Below are 22,610 nucleotides of genomic sequence, written 5' to 3' on the forward strand. Positions count from 1 at the left end.
AAAAGTAAAGATGGAGCCAAGTGTCATGGTAGTCCATCTAATTTAATGCAACAATCTCTAGCAAATCTGTTGCTGGGTCATATCTTTCCGGAGATAATTTTGGCTTTGATGAGCTTCAGTACAGCTTCTGCTAATCAGGAGTGAACAAAATCCACATTGTATCAAAATACTTGACTGACAAATATAGATGAGAATTTCAATGATAACCTGAATGTAACAATTGCCCTATGAGAATGGTAACATGAGTAATGTATTAATCTGTTTATCATGTGGCAATCTTCAAAAATAAAAGGAAAATATAGTAAAGTTCTAGTGTTCTAGGTTGCAAAGGTAAAGTGTAATCCATCATATACCAGTTTTCTTTCCTCCCCTCTAATCTTTGCGGACTTTCCTAAGCTTCAGTTCTTTCCAAGACACTGCCTTTTGCTCTTTTCGGTGCTTTTGAACAGAGGCCCACAATAGAGAACCAGGAAAATAGAATTAATCAAGTAGTCAGCCAGTCACCACTGTTAAAATTTTTTAATATCAATGTAAAATGGGATCATGGTTTTACAAGCAGATTTTAGAACACAAAGACTGATTTTTAAAATGGTTTCTTTCCTTCACTAAAACTTAAATATTAACACAAAAAAATCTTAGGAATTTTTTAAAGAGCATATGTTTTTCTTTTCCATTTCATAACATCTACAGTTGACAAACATGCAAAATAACTAATTATCCAATCAAAGGCCTCTAGTAGAAATATGCAAATTAAAAATGATCTACTTTGATTTACTTATTGGCTATGAAATCCAGCAACAATCTTCCCTTTTCCCCACTCCTTAGAATAGCTGCCACTAATTCCTTTCTAGAGGATTGGTAGCATTAATCATACCTTAGCTCTCCCTTGTTGGCATCCAGACACCCCTGGTTCAGCCTGTGAAATCTTACAGTTCCAGGTACTAAAAATGCCCAACCATCTTCTTCACCATATAACATCTTGGCAAGGCACCTATCAACCATGCACAGTTTGGGCAGTGACCCATGAGCAACATAATGTCCTTACTGAAGAATTAACTATACATCCTGTGTCTACCATTTAAATGAGGATATTAATGGAAATGTAATATTTCAGGAGGCATTCTTTTTCTCTCCTGTCCAAGTTACCAGCATGTATAGTACTAGGACGAGTAGAAGAAGGTGACAACAGCCACATAACATGAAACCTCCCTAGAGCTAAAAGCACACTAAGTGAAATCCAAACTGTAGTGGGCCAAAGAACTGACTTTCATTGAGGTTTCATTTGTGGCTGTGAGCAACCTTCATACTAAGAGGATCGTAAATTAGGGAACAATTTCTATGCACTAAAGGTTCAGCAATTTTCACTAGCATGCTATTAAAATTTCCATCTTTTCTAAGGGCTGTGCATGTGCTTCATTATTAAATTTGGTATCAGCTGTTAAGAAATAACCAAATAAAATTAATAAAACTCAAATATTTCCTTTTCACTATACCCACTTTCAAAGTTACAAAAGATTTTTAATGTTTATTTTTCCACCAGTCCTTAAGCAAAGTAAAACAAACAGAAAATCAAAACATAACTGTAATATTATATAAGATATTTCATTTTCCTTCAGTAACTTAGTCTGTTCCAAAGTATTTCTGTCCAAAATGTGTAGGTGCAACAGGATGAACTTCAGTAGTTAAAATTGTGATCTCTGGAAATTCTTGAATGATTGATTTGGCACCTTCAAAAAAAAAAAAAAAATTGTTATTAGGGCAGGAATTTTGGGTAGGACTAGTAGGAATTCCGGAATTTTATAGTTATTGTCACTAAATCTAATATTGACAGAAGATAGAGAGCAATGGCCTTTTGATTCCTAGTCAGATGTGGCTTATCTCTTCATTTATATAATATCTGATATTTAAAATATGATAGTAGTCACACTATGACCTTGCCCTTTCACTAATACATCCTTAGGATCAAACTATATCCAAGATTTGAAAAAGAGTTATTCAGTTATAGTAAATGTTCCCCTGAAAAGTTTTTTTGTTTATTTTTTATTTTTTGGTACACGGGTTTAAACCCAGGGGTACTTAACCACTGAGCAACATCCCCAGCCCTCTTTAAATATTTTATCTACAGACAAGATCTTGCTAAGTTGCTGAGGCTGGCTTTGAACTCACAATCCTCCTACCTCAGCCTCCCAAGCTGCTGGGATTACAGGCGTGAGCCATAGTGATCAGTTGTTTTATTTTAAAGGTGGCTGGAATAGAGTGAATACAGTCCTTTCTAAAAAGAGGATCACACATAAAATGAAGGTTTCCCAACTGAGAAAACAAGTACTTGTGAAACAAGTACAAAGACTTCTTTGTGTGTCAGAGCAAGACAGTTTTCTTCTTTTTTTTTTTTTTTTTTTTTTTAGAAGTAATGACTTAAGCTTTGGAGAAAGGGGATAGGCAGGGAATTAAGATTGGTTGGAATCCAGTCAATCTAAATTGGTATGGCAAACCTGTCACAGAATGGGACTTTTTCAGCTATAATGTAACAGAATAGTACGCCTATTCTAATAAATGCTATTGGAACAAAAGAGATTACCTTTCTATTTGCAAAGGTGCATTTTACTGAATTATCTCAATGTTGTCAATGCCACCAGTGTTACATATAATAATGATCAAGCAAATCACCCTCCATCACTATCAATGTTTAAATTACAGGTAATTTTTGGTTACAAAACAACAAAGTAATCAAAAAGGCCACAATTTTTATACAATAGCCTACAGAAAAGTAGCTTTCCTAACCAGTTACCCTGTATCTTCTCTACAGTTGGTTGAGACATAGAGAAGCCTTCTATTTCTCTCTCTTTTCAATTATGAAGCAAATACAAATTCATTGTAGAACACTTCAAAAGTTTCTCAAATAACTTGAAAATAAAATGAAAATCGCTCAGAATCTATCATGAAATAACCACTACTGATAGTGTGTATTTACTTTTAAACCAAAATTGAAATATTATTATGTGTCTGCCTAGCCTCTAATGCTGAGAAAAGATTTATTAGGTATTATGTTAAATTAAAGTCTGAATTTGGTAGTTAAAATATTCATAATTTGTATTGATCATCTCTAAACTTGGTGATAACATTCCATGGTATTCTAATGCTATTACTGATTATACTTTTTTTTTACATTTACAGGCTATATTTTTTATGTCATTAAATATTTTACAAAAACATGATTTGATATTTCTATATTACATTCTCTGAGTATGTATTATTTGTTTATCCATTTCCTCGTTAGTCATTTATATATTTTGAAAATATTTCCTAGTAAGTAAACTTATAATGCATATCCTAGAAACTAAATTCCTATGACTATTTTCTTAGAACACATTACTATTTGTCCTAGATTGTATGGTGAAAAAGCTAAAGTCTTAAACTAGGCACATCTCTCACAGGAAATGAAGAACAGAGTTTTCTCATCACACCCCTTGAATAGAAGACTAACTTTAAAAACTTCTGCTCTTTTCTACACATTGCAAAACTTACTTCAATAATGGCAGAGGATGAGATAGAATCTCAAATTTCTTGTGGCTTAAAGCTGTTCTCAGTTTCCAATGGGGAGCCAGAGGAAACAAGGACCTTTCAGCCATCTGCAGGCTCTACCTAATCAGAGCCACAAGGAAAATAACTGAAATTCTTTTGCATGTCGTTAGTGCATACTTCTCCATATGAATTTGAACATCAGAATGGTGTAAAATAAGTTGGGCATGGTGGTGGGTGCCTGGAGCCCCACACCTCAGGAAGAACACTTGTGCCTAGTCAACATAGAGAGACTCCATCTCAAAAAATGGTTGTAAAATATTATCACTAAGCTCGGAGATGACAGACAAAAATTGCAACTACCAAAATTAGATTTAAATTTAATATGGAGGAAACTAAACTTTCTCTCAGAATGAGAGGCAAGACAGATGCACACATATCCATCTCATGATTACATGAGAACTCCAGTTACTACCTCTTGCTGAACTTACCATGAGGAGTAGAGAAGAGACTGAGTAGGATAATAACACTGGGTTGAACTCCATGTTCTATGAGAACTTTTACAGCTTCAATCACAGTATTTCCCGTACCTGAAATCAAAAGACAACAAAATATATTAGCAACATTAACTTTTTTAAAAAAATGTTTTTTTGAAGTAAGAGCAATATAGTCATCTAATATATGAGATCACTAGGCAAAGATTCATTTAAAGGTGCTTATTCTTTATCAGTGTTATTTTCAATAACAGACATGACACATAAAGTTCTTAAATACCTAAAATCCCTAAATTCATTTAGTACTTGAGTAACCAAATCTAACATATGCCCACTCACCTGCATGGAAGACCATGTAAAGAGAACAGAATAACAGAAAAAAATATTACCTCCTAGAGAAAAAAAAAATCACTGCTGTATTCATTAGGCTAGAGAGGAGACATGTTTCAATATACTATCTGTTCTATATATTTTGCCTCATTAGGTCATTAGCCTCAATGTATTTATTTCAAGACAGAAGCTCTTTACAACTAATAAAGTTTGACTAATGTATATTTCCTTATTGCACAATGAAAATTCCCTGGTGAACTTCCCAGAGCAACTACAAATCGAACTGAGAAAAATATACATTTAGAATCTATTTGAGCTTTTTGTATCAGGGTACCTAGGAGAGAAACACTAAGGTGAAATTTAAATCCTCACAAAAGCCTACAAATTAAATTCAAGCCACTCACTGAGAATTGGATACATCAGAAGGACTTTTCTCCGATAGATGTCTGGAGGGAACTTGGCATAATATACTTTGGCTCTTTGTGTCTCCTCATCGCTCTGAATCAGGATCTTTCCAATTCGTATGGATCGACAGCAGTCTCGTAAACCTTGTTCCATTGCCTCACCTTGAAGAAAGAAATAAATAAAAACAAGGAAAAGGAAAAAATATTTGGGGAGAGGGTCAAAGTCCAAGAATAGGCTAAAGCAGAGTATGTGGGCTATTTTTGAGTGTGAATTCCTTTAAGGAAGTATTTGACAAAATAGTCATTCTCTTATAATCTTTGAGATTTTAGGCCATATCAGAATTCTACCAGTACTATTTTTTTCTTAAAATTAACTGTTTTCATTTAAATTTAAGAGGAAACTTTATATCACTAGTGGAAACATAAAACCAGTTTCTTGCCAGGCACAGTGGTGCACCTATGATCCCAGCAGGTCGGGAGGCTGAAACAGGAAGATCTTGAGTTCAAAGCCAGCCTCAGCAAAAAGAACTCATGAGACCTTGTCTCCAAATAAAATGCAAAATAGGGCTAAGGATGTAACTCAGTGGGCGAGTGCCCAAGTTTAATCCCTGGTACCAAAAAAACAAAAAACAAAAAACAACCAGTTTCTTCCTAACATATACATGAAAATCAACAGGTGGCAATTAAGGCTAAAAGCAATTTTGTTGGAGATGAGGGTACAGTGGATGCTTAGCATTTGGAAACCCTGGGTTCAATCCTCAGCACATGCACACACACCAAAAAAACCCCAACAATTCTGCCATATCACCTTAAGTTATCTGGTGCTCTTTAGGGGTTCAAGCATCATACTTATGCCTTTAGGGAAGGAGTTGGATTGAAACAAAAGAAACTGCATCCATTGTCTTCACCCATTAAAAAAGATGAATAATATTGTCCTGAGAATGATAACATTGCTTAAGAGATAACTTCTTTACAAAGGGAGCTTCACATGCCAGTTTTACTGAAGGTATTCAATTGTTCACAAACTCAACTTTACAGCCAGAGGAGAAAAGTCAATCTTTTTTTTCTTTGGGTACTGGGTTTTGAACTCAGAGGCACTCAAACACTGAGTCACATCCTCAGCCCTATTTTGTATTTCATTTAGAGATAGGGTCTCATGATCTTGCTGCCTCAGCCTCCAAGCCGCTGGGATTACAGGAGGGTGCAGTGGAGCACCCAGCAGCAAAGTTAATTTTTATGTTAAAAAAATCCATCTGTGGGCTGGGATTGTGGCTCAGCGGTAGAGCGCTCGCCTAGCATGGGCGGGACCCGGGTTTGATCCTCAGCACCACATAAAAAAAATAAAGGCATTGTGTTGTGTCCATCTACACCTAAAAAAATAAACATTTAAAAAAAATCCATCTGTGCCAGGCAGGGTGGCCCATGCCTGTAATCCTAGTGGCTTAGGAGAATGAGATAGGAGGATTGTAAGTGTGAAGCCAGCCCAAGCAACTTAGGAAGGCCCTAAACAACTTAGTGAGACCCTGTCTCGAAAAACAAAAATGGCTGGAGAAGTAGCTCAGTGGTAAAGGGCCCCTGGGTTAAATCCCAAGTACCAAAAAAAAAAAAAAAAAAAAAAAAATTCAACTGTTTTCAACACAAGCAAGTGGGACTTCTACCACTTTTGCCAAATTAAAAAAAAAAGGAAAGAAAAACAAAAGAAAAGAAAATGAATCTTGTGCAAAAAATTATGCTTGCTGAATGGAAAAAACATCCCACATACCAGGTATAGGTTCTAGTTATAGGCATGCAATTTTGCTGTGCAAAGGTTGGTTTAGAGAGACTCAGACACAATACAACCAGCAAATGGGAATCCTAGAGCTAATGATGATTGCTTTTGTCTACATAGTCACATAGCCATCAATATAAAATTAAAAAAAAAAAAAAAACTAAATAAGTCCCGCTCTTAACAGAGTAGTACTGTTCCCTGCAACAGAAAACTGAACAAATATTTTCTCTGGCCAGGTATTCAAGTTGTTCAAGCCTAAATTTATGCCACATTCCTGTGAACACTGCCCTGTTCTCCTCAAGACAGCAGCATCACATCGTCCTGTCCTCCCATCCTCCCCTGAATCTTTTTGAAAGCTGGTTTGTCCATGGGAGCAGGCCACTTGAGAAGATGTTCTGCAGTTAAAGATAGCCAAACTTAGCAGGACACAGGTCACGATTTCAAGACAGCAGGAAAATAGACAACACAGGTGGTAAGATTTAAGGGAAGGCAGGCCACAATTATGACAGACAAACTCACATGTCTCCTGGAAAACAGCAGCCATTTCTATGCATGCAAGAGATAAAATCACATATATGCAAACCTACCGCTTCTCATTATGCTGACCCCACAATTTCCCTTCTCAAATTTCACTCCTTCATACTTGTACCCTGTTGGGATATAAAACCAAAAAATTTATCTTTCATCAATGGAAAAACCTACTTATTCTATAAAAGTACCTATGGTTTAAAGCAGATGGGTACAAAGTAATCCTTATCCAGACCCATTGTATAATGCCTTAAGTTCCCTGTGAAAGTAATGAGATGAGTCATGATTTTTCATAGTTATTTCTTAATTCCTCATATAAAACCTGTGGTGATAATTGGGAGAGGCAGACTTCATCGAATGGGAATAGAACTTATTATAGCATGATATTCACATACACGTTCCTCAAATTGAATTCAAAGAAGAATCACTACACTCTGAGAATACTATGTACCCCATCAATTCAAACTGGGATCCCACTGAGAGCCACGGCAGAAGCCTCCTTATTCCATCTCTTTTTATGAGCCTCCATTCTGCCTTAAAAGCAGAATAGGCTGGAGTAGTTATCAAGCTACTCAACCCTTGGTCTGCTCCTGAATTTATGTCAATTATGATGCAATAAGCTCAACCTCCAATTTTCCATAAAGTCAACCCTTCAAATAGAACAGTTTTCTATTATCTATTATAGAACCAACGTGTAATTTCAAATCCTGAAAAAAAGGATCTTTGGCTATTTCCTATTAGAACAAGGTAATTTCTCCAATTCTCATCATTTTTCTTTTTTTCTTCTCATCTTTTTTTTAAACCTGGAGTTTCAATGCCAAACCAGCTTCCCCATTTGTTAACACCAGCAGCTTCTCAACAGAGGTGAAGATAAGCTGCCAGCAATTCCTAAATCTGGTCCCAACGACCCATCATCAGAGGCAATCCTATATGCTGAAGAATATTTATTAACCTTTTATTTGAATTGACAAGCAAGCCACTAACAAAAAGTCACCTACAAAAATTTCTTTACTAAATGTCTTGGAGTTCTTTAAAGATGTTTAAAAGAACAACTCCACCTAGACGTCTCATTTTGCATACTGATTTTACTCAAACTGCTTGCCTTCCATTTTCCCCCAATCTAGCTCAAAATTTTTATGAGGAAAATTTGAGAGTAATGGCCTGGTTACCTGTTGGCGTGGTCACCATGCATTCTTTATATGGCAACTGATTCAATCCCTCTTCCACAACAAGTCTGATCTAGAGAGTCAAAGGAAGAATAAGTTGAAAGAACCTGCTGAGAATCTCCTGCTGACAGCAGGCAGAGTCAGTAGCATACTAGGCAAGGATTTAGTTTTTATGTAGATAGGAAGGGTGCCCCCATGATGTATTAGAGGCAGAACAGATCTAAATGCCAGGCTGCTTGCTGCTAGGTATTTAACCTCCAATGGGCACATGACTGCCACCAAAGGGCTCCAATACGCCTTCTGATTCCTAATCAATCAGTCCAGGCCCTAAGAGATGCAAAACTCCAGTAAGTGACAAGAGTCATGACAGTCACCCTTGGAAGTAACATACTTCTGGTTACTTTAGAGATAGTGCCCACTGGAACCTTCTCTGCCTTGTTCAGTACTTTTCAAACTGTTAAGCTGGATTATTTTTAAACAAAGGTTCACCATAATGGAAATAATGCCTTAAGTTCTTGTGAGTTTGAAATAAATGAGTGGATAGGCTGATTCCGTCTGCTGAGTCTGAAGGAGGATCCAATAGAATGTCTTGGGGGTTTCTCAGATATTGAAAAGGCTTATAATGTGTGATACAGAGGAAAACTAAACCAGGCATGCTATACCCATGATCAACCAAAGCCTATTATAACAAAGGCAGAGTTGAGCCTACAAAGCACATTTTCTCCAATCAATATTACATTACTGATTAAGAATCAGGAACAGCAGGGTGAAGCATCAGGCTCCATGCTCTGTTATCACAACATAACACCCTGCAGCCATTAAAATGATCAATTCTAAACGACCCAGCACTTTGTCAGCCTGCAGAATCAGAGAGAGGGTCCAAAAACTTGATGAACACTGTGCACATGTTCACACACACCTCTAGCCACCACTTTTTGTGGAGATTTATGATTCTTTTGAGCACATTACAGAGGATTCTTTGAAGAAGACCTTAGACCACCTCCTCCTAGTAACACTAGTCTAAAGAGTCCTGTCTCCTGCCCCATCCCCTGCCACCCTGGGATAGAAATTAGTGTGTACGAATCTTATATAAAATCAGAAGAAGGGTGACTAAAATATAAACAGTCTGGGAGTATATCTCAGCAGTAGATTGTATGCTTAGCATATGCAAGGCCCTGTCAATACCCAGCACCCCAACATAAATAAATAAAATATTAAAAACTCCAGGATCTGAGGGCCAGGGAAGTCAATCCTTACAAATGCAGGACACACTTAATGTCCACTATAAGGAGATGATATATTAGAAATCCTCAACTATAGAATCCTAAACAGCTACAGTCCCCACCACAATCACAACAGACCCTCCCCCACCATATATGGGATCCTTCAAAGCCAAGTGCAAAGAACAGAGGTCCAAATCACCATCCCCCCAGGTGAATTATGTCATAGGTTCTTATTATCTCATTTGGTTAGAATGTAATACCTGTTATTTCAGGAAAGCACTTTATAATAACCATGAACTTAATTCCTACTTCCTATACAAAAGTGCATGTGTGCCTGGTATGGTGGTGCATGCCTTTAGTTCCACCTACTTGGAAGGCTGAGATAGGAGGATTGCTTGAGCCCAGGAGTTTGAAGCCAGCCTGGGCTACAGAGCAAGGTCCTCTCTCAAAAAAAAAAAAAAAAAAAAGGAAGAAAAGAAAAAAGAGCCCAAGGAAAACAGAAAAAAGAGGAATAATTTCTATCAGTGAACATGAAGATCACTCTTCTCTCCAAGTAGCCATTAAAACACAATTTTCTTCCTTCTTGAATCTATTCTTTTGGTTAGATAAAACCAAAAGCAAAAACAGAAACAAAAAAACAAAAAACATGACCTATTGCCCCAGAAATGTCACCCACATTTATCTTGGTTCTATCCAAGGGTTATTACTGCCCTTGAAAGCACAAATAATTTTATGTAGAATTAGTTTCTAAACCAAGAATATTTAAAACCAAAAGCAAAATAGGAACTATCTACATTCTTTTGGAGTAAACTATCTAGGGAAAATCTAAATGAAAAGTTTCATGTTTTTTCCCCCTCACATTTCCATTAATAATCTACTTTCTTCTATTTGATTATAACTACAAGGTTACTAAGCCACATTTCTTTCTTTCCCAAACTACAAACTGACAACAGTATTAAGATTGTGAACTCCACAAGATCAGGAGCTATGCATATATTCCTGGTTGCTATATTTCCTCCCTCCCAACACAACCTAGCACAGTGTCTGATTCACATGAGTCCAGCATATATTCATGAATGATGATGATTAATAACTAGAGCAGAAAAAGTGTCAACTTCATTCCAAACACTGAGTACGCTGATATATATATATATACATACAAATAGAAAACAGTGGTTACTTTCAAAACTAAACAATTTGACCTGAGATCCTTCCTGATGACTCGAGCTAAACAGAATTGGGCTTGGCCAAACCTTAATAAGAAGACCCCGAGGAAAATGAAGAGAGTTCAACATAGTATATCACATGTGAGGATAGTAAAGAACAGAGGCAAAATAAACACAGCCCTGCTCCCAAGTAAACTACAAAAGAATGTATTAGTTTTTGTGTGTTAGATGGACATCACTAGTTCTCTTTACATCTTTGGTTTTCCTCAAATATACTTTACTTCATTGATCTAAGATGAGGCAATTAAGAGTTGCTGAGCACCAAATTACCAAATTCCATCTGAGAGGCAGTAGTACCTGAGTAACTGAACAGGGAATGAGTTCATGGGCAATGCTTTGAGGTGAAAGGGACTGAGGCAGAACTTTAATGCAACAGTGGGAAGAACACTTCAGAAGCCTAGCAAGATGATGGTTACCTCTTCCAATCTATCTCACCCCCAGAATGCTCAGAACAAAAAGTTCCCTAGCCTACCATGAGTATATCCTAGGTTCAACAATGAAATGAAAATGGAAAGCCTCCACCTACCAAACGATCCGCAGAAAACATGAAGTCCCCTCTACTGGCTGTCCTAAAAAAAATAGTACAAGTTTTAGTCTAAATTAGAGCTTTAAGGTAAAATATTTGCTTAATACATATAGTTATACTGATATTAAGACCTATTACATACTAAAAGCTTAAATGCTTAAGCATACAAACTATTACTAAAGCAAGATATTTTTTACTAGTATACTGACACCAAAATGGGATGACTTGAAAAATATTATTGAAAATGCTTATTTGATATCAACATAAAAGATATGAATTGAAAAGATCATGCAGTCCCCCACTGAATTACCCAAGTACATATTATTCAATCAGGAGATGAACAAAGTTCCCTCTAGAACATGGCAACAAGACCAAAGCTTAAATAAGGAAATTTTGCAGTAAGAAAACCAAGTTCTCCCAATGCTACCCCTTAAGTCACCTTGATCTATGCCCTATATTATTGAGATAAGTGACCTATCTACTTTATCTCTAATCCATTTTGGAATTATAATGGTACAGACAAATAAATCTATTTTTGCCACCTCTTTCAAGAATGTGTAACCCAATTTCCAAGGCCTTTTTCTCAGATAATTTTTTAACAAGTTTTTCATATACAAGATCTTTCTGCCATTTTTATATACATTCCCTTTATATCCTGAGACACCAAGTACTAATAATCCAGGATTGCATCTACCCACAAGCTGTTTACTATCCAAAAAGGGAATGATTGATGTTCTTTCCATGTGTAAAAATCTATTAATATTACTCCACATTCTTCCATGTAAGTTCTGAATTCACTGATTTACACCTTAAGTGTCTAAAAATCCCTACTGGCCTATCTAAAGCATACCTAAAATTTTCCCCAACACAACATAAAAATGGTATACTGCAAGCACATATTATCTCAGTATATCATTAATCACCTTTTTTTTCAAGCTGCATTCACTTTTTCTGATGTAGGAAAGCAATGAAATATCACTGATACAAATGGTATTAGGTTTAGAATAGCCACAATTATATCATATTAAAATATTAACTCTCTAAAATATGGACTGTAATTGAGCAATGGCAAGAATATAGATCTGTGTTCTTTATGTACAAATATTCCCTAAATTCAGAAAACTCTACACACACACACACACACACACACACCTATACATACAGAGAACCCACTTAAAACAGACACCATTTTGTGTGCTGTGGCTTTCAAATGAGACTACACTATTCACCAGCACCTTTCATTTCTATAATTAATCTTCACAACATGCTTGTCAAGGAAGGAAAAAGCAGTAAACTGTATAAAAAATACTGAAGCCTACTGTTCTGTGAGACCTATACAAACTTGTCTAGGCAGCCTGAATTGAGTTTTTCAAAAGGGAAGAAAAATCTGGATTTGCCTTAATGAAATATGCTGTGCTATATCTTTAGAACACACTGAAATTGTATTATGTTTCTTAAGTTACACATCTACATATTACACAGAAAAGTTATACTAGCTTAAGTGATCAGGTCTGCCCAAATTTGTTATTTTATTTTGGAATCAGACACTTTAGCATCTTTCAGATCATCTAAAAAAAATAAGCCTCACCTGATAACTTTTGTATGATGGTATATATCATGAAACCTAATATGAACTGTTACACCTCCTGACAATTATTTGGCCTACAAGTAAACCATTCATTGCTACAAGTTACCCCACTACAAACAGTAATTACTAATCTTCCTCCTGTCCTTTCAAAGGCAGACTTCAGACTCATACTGTTTACTTTAAATTAATTTTGAGATTCAAGCTTGAATAAAATAAGGTAATTATTTTTTTAAAAAAAATCATAGTAGCATTTGATATCACATTTAATTCTTAACATTGTTGAGACTAGAGTATCATAAAGCAGATATTGACTTGTTGGATCAATCAACCTGCACATATTTTCTGAGACCCTGCTTTAGGTTCAACACTGGGTAAAATTATTTGTTAGTGAAGATGTTTTAATGTAAACCAGACCCTCGTTCTTATTCATTCCATACACTTTGTTTTAAATCACAATTATTTTGTCTTAAAACCATTTAAAACAAATCCCTCCTACTGGAAACAAAGCTTTGGAAAACAACAATCATCTTCTATCTGATAAGAGTGACCCTCAAAGATCTAATGCAAAATCATCACAAAGCAAAAGCACACAGAATCACATCCCTGGAAAAATTCTAAAATATATATCTAAATAATCAAATATTGCATATTTAAACAATCATATTCAAGCATTCATATTTCAATGCATGGAAATTTAATTAATATTAAACTGAGCATCTTTTAAACTGTGCAAACCCCAGACAGGTTTAACAATGGAGACCTAATCATACCTGAAAATACACTTTTCTTGACACCTCCCCCAACACAAATATGTCACAAACCTTAAGCAACAAGATGAAAGCCCAAAGCAGACATTTTAAAAAGTGAACTTTGCATAGAAACAATCAAAGAACAAGATTCATACTGGAAACCAAATCCTCATTTTAATGCGGACTGGATAAACCTGCATCTTCCCTGCTTGTTATGTAAGACTGTCTATAAAGTACTTTAAAATGTCCAGAGAGAATACAGCAATCGTGTGTATTTTAAAACATATATATCTCATAGCAAATATAAACCAAGATGAAACCTCTTAACAGTTTGAACAACCTTTCCTTTAAAAGGCTGGATATTTATGTATCATCCATAAGATACAGAAATATGGAAGGAATTTTTATAACATTGAAAAAATTAAGACTTCAAGTAAAGAGCCTCTTCCTTTTTCTTAATAAGCTCACTAGTACCACTACCACTACCACATCATTACCACCGGATGGGCTCTCTAGACTGTTGGAGGACATCTTTTCCTGGGATGATTATCACTTTGATTCTTGTAACAGAAACTTCCATTTAATCACTCTACTCTGGTTTTTCTATCTACTCAGAATAAACCTGACAAATCTCCCACCATTTTTTTCACAAAAATCAATAACAACATATGTGTGTATGTACACACACATGTGTATATATACATTGTGTATAAATATATTTACATCACAAATTCCCAACAACTTAATTATAAAGCTTTTTGAAAGTCCATGAGTTATAGGAGGTACCTAACATCACACTTTACATTACCCCATTCTTTCTCAGAGCCTCCATTTATTAAAAAAGTTTCCTTGGAGTCAAGTATTAAGCACTTCTGGTGCATTATCTTATTTAATCCTCACACACCCTTAAGGGGTAGATTCTATTATTAATACCACTTTAGCAAGGGGAGCAGTGAGGCTTATAGAGGTGAAGTATCTCAAGGCTCTTCCTTGCCGGAAGCTCTCGGATTCCAAGTCCCTGAGTAAATCCCTTGTTTATATTTTGCTTTAATAAAAAAAAGTTTACTAAAAGGTAGCCAATTCTTAAGATATTTCTCTCCCTGGGAATCAAATTGGCATGCATATACAATGCAAACAATGAAATAAAGAGCCTTTCAAGCAATAAAACATCATCAAAATGTTCCTTCTGAAGAGGCATTAGTTTTTATAATATGGCTTGTAAAGTTTATGTAATAAGCACATCACATATAAGAATTTATTCTTTCCAAAAGTGATTCAAGCAAAATCTTCTGACTCATTACAATTTAATTTTATCAAATCCTCGCAGCACTGCATTAGGTGTTATTTCAAGTTTAAATGTATCACCCTTTCTCCAGAAAGATCATACACAAGGATTGTCTGCAGCATTTGGGGCAGGGGAAGCTGGAGTTGGGCACTTAGCAAATAAAAATACAGGATGCCAAATTAAATCTGTTTCATAAAGCCCATGCAATATTTAAGTTCCACTTATGTGAAAGAGTTATTCATTATTTATTTGAATTCAATTTAACTAGGCTTGCTGTATTTTATTTGGCAACTTAATTTGAGGAGGAAGAATTAAATGGAATTTAAAAGTAAGAATATTAAAATAAGAATATGAGTTTTCACTCTAACATATTTTTATTTGTTAGGTAACAGGTTAAAGGGAAATGAAACATTAAATCTTTTTTGGCAGGTTTAAATCAAAATTATGTTTCATTTAAAGTTAATGTTTAGTGAAAGATCTGAAGACATAGCTTTACCCCCCTGCTATTGTATAATCACTAAAATAAAGAATAGCCCAAACATGTGCCATGGTATGCAAATGATTTATAAATGTTTTACTCCTCCTTCCTTCACCTTCACACACACACACACACACCAAAAAAAAAAAAAAAAAAAAAAAAAAAAAAAAAAAAAAAAAAAAACCAAGAAGTATTCAGAACAAAACTAACTCAATGTGAAAAGTTAAATAAAAAGTCATTTTAGGGGCTGGGGTTTTGGCTCAGTGGTGGAACACGTGCCTAGCATGTGTGAGGTACCGGGTTTGATCCTCAGCACCACTTACAAATAAATAAATAAAACAAAGGTATCGTGTCCATCTACATCTAAAAAAATATTTTAAATCATTACAATGTTCTCAGTTTTGCCACCCACCCACACACAACAACAACACAACAATAGTAGTCCTATTGGATTAACTTTCATCCAAGCAATCTGTGGAAACCATACCAAACCCCTCCTAGGACAAATATACAGACAGAGCTTTTACTACCTTCCAGGTGCAAGCCATCAAGGCCAAGATCTTTAGAACTTTCTTAATAAGCTCATAAAACAGAGTGCCACTAATGATTTATTTGCACCTCAAAGCAGCATTCAATGTAAACATTCAAGATCAGATAGAAAAGCAAGAGAAATCATCATTACCTTTTATTATGATTGCTATGTTAATGCCTCTGTACCAGGCCAGATCCTATTTCTGCCTCCTCAGTGACCAGTCTAGTTGGTGAGACATTACTCTAATAGGCCCAATAATAGTTGTCTGACTGTATGACTTAAAGATGTGAATTCCTCCATATTTCACTAAAAGCCAGTTAGAAAATTTGCCTGGGAAACACATGAAAACCAAAGACATGTCTATGTTTTAAACAATTTGCAGGTCAGGTTTTTTCTTTGGTGAACATTTTGGTTTTGTACAAATTTAAGGGAAAAGTTCTGATATTCCTCCAGTCTTGGGATGATGCCAGGCTAGGCTCTCTAGGCTGATTTGGTTTAGTGTGTGGAATCCTTGGACCACTCTGTACCCAAATCTGAAGCCAGGCAAATCACACAGGGGACACTGGCTATTCTCCCAGAACGTGGGGTCAGATTCCACCTGAGACTATTCAAACAACCTCTAAGGATGAAGACCATTTACTCATATTTAAAAAAAAAAAAAAAAAAAAAAACACTCCACAGGCAATACTGATACAATGTTTTGGTTAAGAATATTATATCGCTTTGATGACTCAAATCACATTAGGCTGCACTCACATTAGAGTAGCATAGGAGAAGCCAGGTGTGGTGGCACACCCCTGTGATCCCAGAAGCTCTGGAGGCTAAGGCAGGAGTTCAAAGCTAGTCTCAGCAACTTAGCAAGGCACTTAGCAACTTAGCAAGGCACTTAGCAACTCAGCAAGGCACTTAGCAATTCAGCAAGGCACTTAGCAACTCAGCAAGACCCTGTCTGTAATAAAACATATTTTTTAAAAGGCTGGTGATGTGGCTCAGTGGTTAAGAACCCCTGGGTTCAATCCCCAGTAACAACAAAAAAAAGGAGTTGCAAAAATGTTCGTCTATCCTGAGGTTAATTGTCTCCTCTCCAGGTGACTAAAAACATTTATAAGGCTGAATGCACTCCTTCTTTAGTGCTATTTCATGGACTAAAATACTCTCAAGGTTGCTCAACTCTCATCCAAGCAACCTGTAGAGGACATATGAAAACCCCTCCTAGGATAAGTATATACATAGGATATATTCAACAGCTCACAAAACAGCTTTATTATAATGTTCCAGGAAACAAAAGAAAACAAAAAACTGGGCAAGGAGGGCGAAATTTTAAATATACTGCACTGCTTTAAATATGATGCCATGAACTATCTTCAAGGGAAAAAGCACAGTACACTCAGACTGTACTGATTTAGTATATAAAGGAGGCAAGAAGGGAAGGATATGTGGTTTAAACCATGTCAACAACAATGAGAAGAAAAACTCCAACAACAATAAAAACACAAGGAAATGAAGGAGTCATTTCTTTTACCTAGTTCACCAGTGACCCTTGTATATATGGCTGAGTAAATTATCTGCTCATTTAGTGTTTGGACTGCTGCACTCTCACAGAGAAAATAATTTCTGTGAAATTTATTAATATGGCCAACATATTATGTTTCAAATATCACATTTCAAAACAAAAAGTCATTTTAAATCATTACAATGTTCTCAATTTTGCTACACACACACACACACACACACACACACACACATATGTATACACACACACAATAACAACAACATACAGTCCTGCTGGATCAACTTGTTTCACATGCCAAAGTCAACTCATAAAGCAATCCCTTCACTAGATGGATACTGAAGATCAGGAACAATAAAAAAACACAACATGAACTTCAACAATTTCTATTATCAGAGGGCTCCATAGTGCACACATATGCTGTTCACATGCCTGAACAGGGCATGACAATCAATGGCAACTTCCATAACCATACCTACATAAATATAGCTTTTCTTACCATAAGCAACCCCTCAGCCTGATACAGAAGCTGAAACAGGTCTTGTTTATGTGAGGGATGACAATTTTTTGAAGAAAAGGGACAGAGGAGAAATCCTCTGTTAACAGATTCAGTTAACAAAAACAAATCTAAAAACACTGTCCCCAGTCTAAATAAGCCTCAGCTTATCAAAAATTATAGTGAGTCTTTCTGCACTATATCAAAGTATAATAACATTTATCTAGGAATCTCAGTAATTTTCAAAAGAAGAATGTGAGTTGAATAGTTGAATTCCTTTTACTGCCTTGTTAGTTTTTGTTTTTTGTTTTGGTGCTAGGGATCAAATTCAGCGCCTTACATGTGCTAGGCAAGTGCTCTGCCACTGAGCTATACTCCCAGCCCCCTTTTATTGTTTTAATAAGAAAAGTACACAAATCCAAATTTGAAGGCTTGGAATGCCTTAAATGTACACAGCTCCTCACAAATAATAACAAATGTTCATGGACAGTATCTTGTTTTAGCCTGCCCGGAGCTCCATGAGGTAGTACCAAAATCTTAATTTACAAATGAAAATATGTTGAAGCACAGAGATGCTAAAACATCTTGCAGGATCCTCTGAATCCTGCTGTCTCCTTCCAAACTCAGAAAAAGATTCTACTTACACCCAGATTTACTATCTAACCCAGGTTTTTGTAATAAAGTGCAATCAGGTGAGCTGGAGATGTAGCTCAGCAGTAGAGCATTTGCCTAGCAAGTAAGAGGCCCAGAGTTCTATCCTCAGCAGAAGGGGGGTGGGGAGAAGGAGGGGGAGGAGGGGGAGAGAGTGAACACAAAAGATAAAAAAAAACCTTGAAGTATATTCAGGTATGTACAGATATTGTCATATGTAAATGCTGAATGTCATGCTCTTTCCCAGCTCAATAGTAATGGTTCTTGACCTTTACATTACTATGATTCTCTGTGAAATGTAATGAAATCTAAGGATCCTCACCTTATTAAAAAAGGCACATAAGCAACTGCTCATAGTAGCAGTTTTCAGAATAGCAGAAGAATGAAGACCACCCAAATGTCCATCAAATGTTAAATGAATAAGCAAACTACAGTATATAATACAATGGAATACCCTTCCGATATAAAAAGAAATGATAAACTGATAGAACATGGCTGATCCCTGAAAATATTATGCTAAAAGAAAACAGTCACAGAAGAATCACATATAGTGTGATTCCTTTTGTGTTCTATGTGTACAGGATCAACCCCGGGCTTCACACATGCTAGGCAAGAGCTGTAGCACTGAGTTACATTCTTAGCCTTTTTCATTTTTTAATTCTGAGACAGAGTCTGGCTAAGTTACCCAGGCTGGTCACAATCTTGTGATCCTCCTGCCTCAGCCATGGGAGCAGCTGATATTACAGGTATGTGTCACCATGCCCAGAAGAGATTCTTTTATTTGAAATGTCCCAAATAGCAAGTACTGCATGATCTTTTTTCATAAATGGAATCTAAAAAATATTGATCTTGTAGAAATTGACAATAGAATGGTGGTTACCAGAGGCTAGGAAAAATAGGATGGGAGAAGGGATAAGAAAAAATTTGATCAATGTAAGTTAGATAGGACCAAGAATCTCTGGTATACTATTACTGCACTATAGGGTGACCATAAATAACAGTAATATACTGTACATTTCAAAAAGCTAGAATAAAGGGTTTCAAAAGATTTTGCCATAAAGAAATGACAAATGTTTGGATATATAGATATATTTAATCTGACTGAAACATCATGTAGTGTGTATGTATGTGTATTAAACATTATATGGCACCCCATTAATGTGTAATGTTTATGTTATGTATCAGTTAAAAACAAACTTAAAAAGAAATGTATAGAAGAGGCAAAGCAGATACAGAGTAGATCAGTGATTGCCTAGAGCTTGGGGAGGGATTGAAGGGAAATGGAAAGTGGGTATGAAGTTTCTTTTTGGAGTGATGAAAATGTTCAAAAACTAATTGCAGAATATGATGATACACAGCAATGAACATAGTTAAAACCATTAAACTATGCACTTCAAATGCTCAAATTGTATGGTGTATGAGTTATGTCTCAATAAATATATTGTTTTTAAAGCAACCACTAAAAATGCACATATAAATAAAATATTCCAGCCAGTTTCTTAGGGTTGACTAAATCCCTGAAATTCATCCACAGGTGAAGTGGGACACAAGACCCAATTAACTCCTGTTCTACAGAAACAAGAATTATCATCCTATTTTCTTTGTGTCACATATGTTTTAATTTAGCAAAGCATTTAAGATCACTACTTAATTTATTGGTCACATAATACAGAAGTTTTTACCATTGATTCATTATAAACAGTTACTAGGATAGTTTAATATAATTTTAAGAGCTAGAAAAAATCTTTAGTAATTGAGTATCTGTTTCTCGAAAGACATGGTTGGAACTCAAAAACAAAAAAATTTTGCCCTCAAGGGGCTTAAAACCTCATAGGCAGGAAAAGATCAATGCACAAGTAACAATATGCAAAACAGAAGGCCAATGGTGCATTAAAAAGGCCAAGGGAGATAGGCCAGGATAAATGATTAAAAGGAAAGCTTCCTGGCAGAGACAAAGGTGGATGGAAGTGGGTTTGACCTTGAAAAACAGGTAAGATCTGAACATGTATGGAGGGGATATAGGGAATTCCAGAAGAAAACAGAAGCAGAGATGTTTCATAATAGTTCCTAGAAACTATGTGTGGGGGGTGTGGGGGGTGTGGGGGGGATTAAAGTCAAGCCAAGGATCCTGGACTTTATTTGGTAGGCTTTGAGAAGCCAAAGAAGGCTGCTGAGTAGGGCAGTTACCAAATCAAAGCTGTATGTTAAGAATAGATAGCCTTGAGGCTGTAGCTCAGTGGTAGAGTGCTTGCCTAGCATGTGTGAGGCACTGGGTTCGATCCTCAGCACCACATAAAATTTTTTTAAAAATAAAGATATTGGGCTCACCTATAACTAAAAAGTAAATATTTTAAAAAATTTAAAAAGAATAGCCTTATGGTATCCTGACATACAGTAGATTTTAAAAAGACTAAGGCATGCCCCCACCACCGAAAAGATGGTGTTCTGACATGCTGTAGCTACTCATTTAATGTGCTACTAATTGGAGTATGGTGTGACAGCAAGCATGCATCTGTAGTTCCAGGAGCTGGAGGCCACCCTGGGCAACATAGCAAGACTCAAAAGAAAAAAAAAGGAAAAGTGCTGTTAATAAAGAAATCAGTTGTAGTTCATTATGGTGCATTATTACCTTTGAAAAAACCCATAGACAACATGGGTTTGTAAAATTTCAAATAGGATTTTAGAATTATATTCTGGCTACATTGATTTTTGGGATTAGGAGGGGTTAAAGGCTCCTTTAGGTCCCTTTGGTCTGTTAACTATGTTGTGAAAGTTTATAATAAAACTAACTCGATAAGAGCTGGATGATAAGCTTTCATGTGATCAGATAAATCTGAATTCCAAGACCTAAAACAAAATGACATATTTGCCATAGCAAAAACTGAAGGGTCAGAAAGCTAATGGAGTACAATAGAATTTCCGAGAAATTGTTTTACTTCTATTCATGAGCCTGAGTTATTTGGTGTTGATGCATAACTATTGGTAGTAACCATTTCTTGATTATAAATTTATCACGTGGACAGTCACTGGGCAGATAATTTAGGGGCGTTCACTGCCTGGAAAGGTTGAGATTCGTCATCCCTGAGAAAAACAAAGAGGCCGGAAGAGACCTGAGGCTACTTGAAAGGTCACTACACAAAGCAGGTTGAACGCGGGAACTAGGAAAGGGCTGGAGGAATGTGTCACCTCGAGTACAGACACACACTACACACTCCAAAGAAAAAGCCCTGTCCTACTCTCCTAAAACCAGTTGTGCCAAGTTCAAGAACACTATCCCTTCCCTGTTTTACTTCCAAACCCCGCCCAGCCCGTGTGGACCTTCCACCTCCCTTTCCCTTCCGCTCTGGGCTTACTTGTCCCGGATGATGGTTTGCAGTTCCCGGATCTGATCGTTCATAGGCAGTAGTTTAAGCTGCGCCCCAATCTGCCTGGAGAGTTCGCAATCCCCTAGGAGGGAGTCGCCCTGAGGTGCGTCTCCACTGTCACTGTTGCACTCAGAGTTAAGGTTGGCGCTGCCGCAGGCCTGAGAAGCCCGCTCAGCCGGCACGCTAGAATGGGCGTGCCCGGTGAGGAGAGTCAGCTTGGCCACAGAAGCGCTATTTCCCTCGGCATGATCCGAGTTCTGGTCGCTAGGTCGCAACGGCTCCGGGCATGGGGTTGAGGCAGAGTTTACTTGCTGGTTGTGACAGGGCATGGAGTCCGGACGCTGTAACTCCGTGGCCATACACGGAGCCCCGGGCTGTCCCCGCTGCTATGGAACTCTAAGAACAAAGGAGAGCGGGGAGAAGGGGCAGAGGCCCGGTGCTCTCCCAGTCGTCCCCCACCTTCTCGAAATCCCTAACCTTGCCTGCCCTCTCACCTCTAGGCCGCTAACAGTTTCCTTTCACCAGCTTTGCCTCACTCCTGCCCACACCGGACGTACTGCTCACGTAGACACCCTATTGGCCTCTCTCCCTGCCACTCTAAAGCACGCTGCTTGTTAACTCTTTTGAGTCAACTATGCTGCGTGGTTTCCGGCACATAGCCTGCAAAGGCTGCTTTGCCAGGAGCGCCTGGTTTCTGGGTCTTCCTGGGGCTTATAGGTCTTCCACATTTGGGGTAATGGGTACAGCCAGGAGAAGTGGGGATTAGATCACC

At 36.9% G+C, this 22,610-nt stretch overlaps 1 protein-coding gene across 1 annotated transcript; it reads right to left on the bottom strand.

Moving 5' to 3' along the window:
* Window positions 1-504: 504 nt before the first annotated feature.
* On the bottom strand, window positions 505-22,388 carry Uprt (uracil phosphoribosyltransferase homolog). Its single transcript, XM_077107216.1, has 7 exons — window positions 21,827-22,388; window positions 11,185-11,227; window positions 8,213-8,282; window positions 7,103-7,165; window positions 4,748-4,909; window positions 4,011-4,109; window positions 505-1,727 (listed from the first exon to the last, which is right to left on the bottom strand). Exons 1-7 carry the CDS (start codon window positions 22,195-22,197, stop codon window positions 1,621-1,623), a joined length of 915 nt encoding a protein of 304 aa, XP_076963331.1. The 5' UTR covers window positions 22,198-22,388; the 3' UTR covers window positions 505-1,620.
* Between the last annotated feature and the right edge of the window lie 222 nt (window positions 22,389-22,610).

This window comes from Callospermophilus lateralis, chromosome X, assembly GCF_048772815.1.
Source record: "Callospermophilus lateralis isolate mCalLat2 chromosome X, mCalLat2.hap1, whole genome shotgun sequence".
Classification (NCBI taxonomy): Eukaryota; Metazoa; Chordata; class Mammalia; order Rodentia; family Sciuridae; genus Callospermophilus; species Callospermophilus lateralis.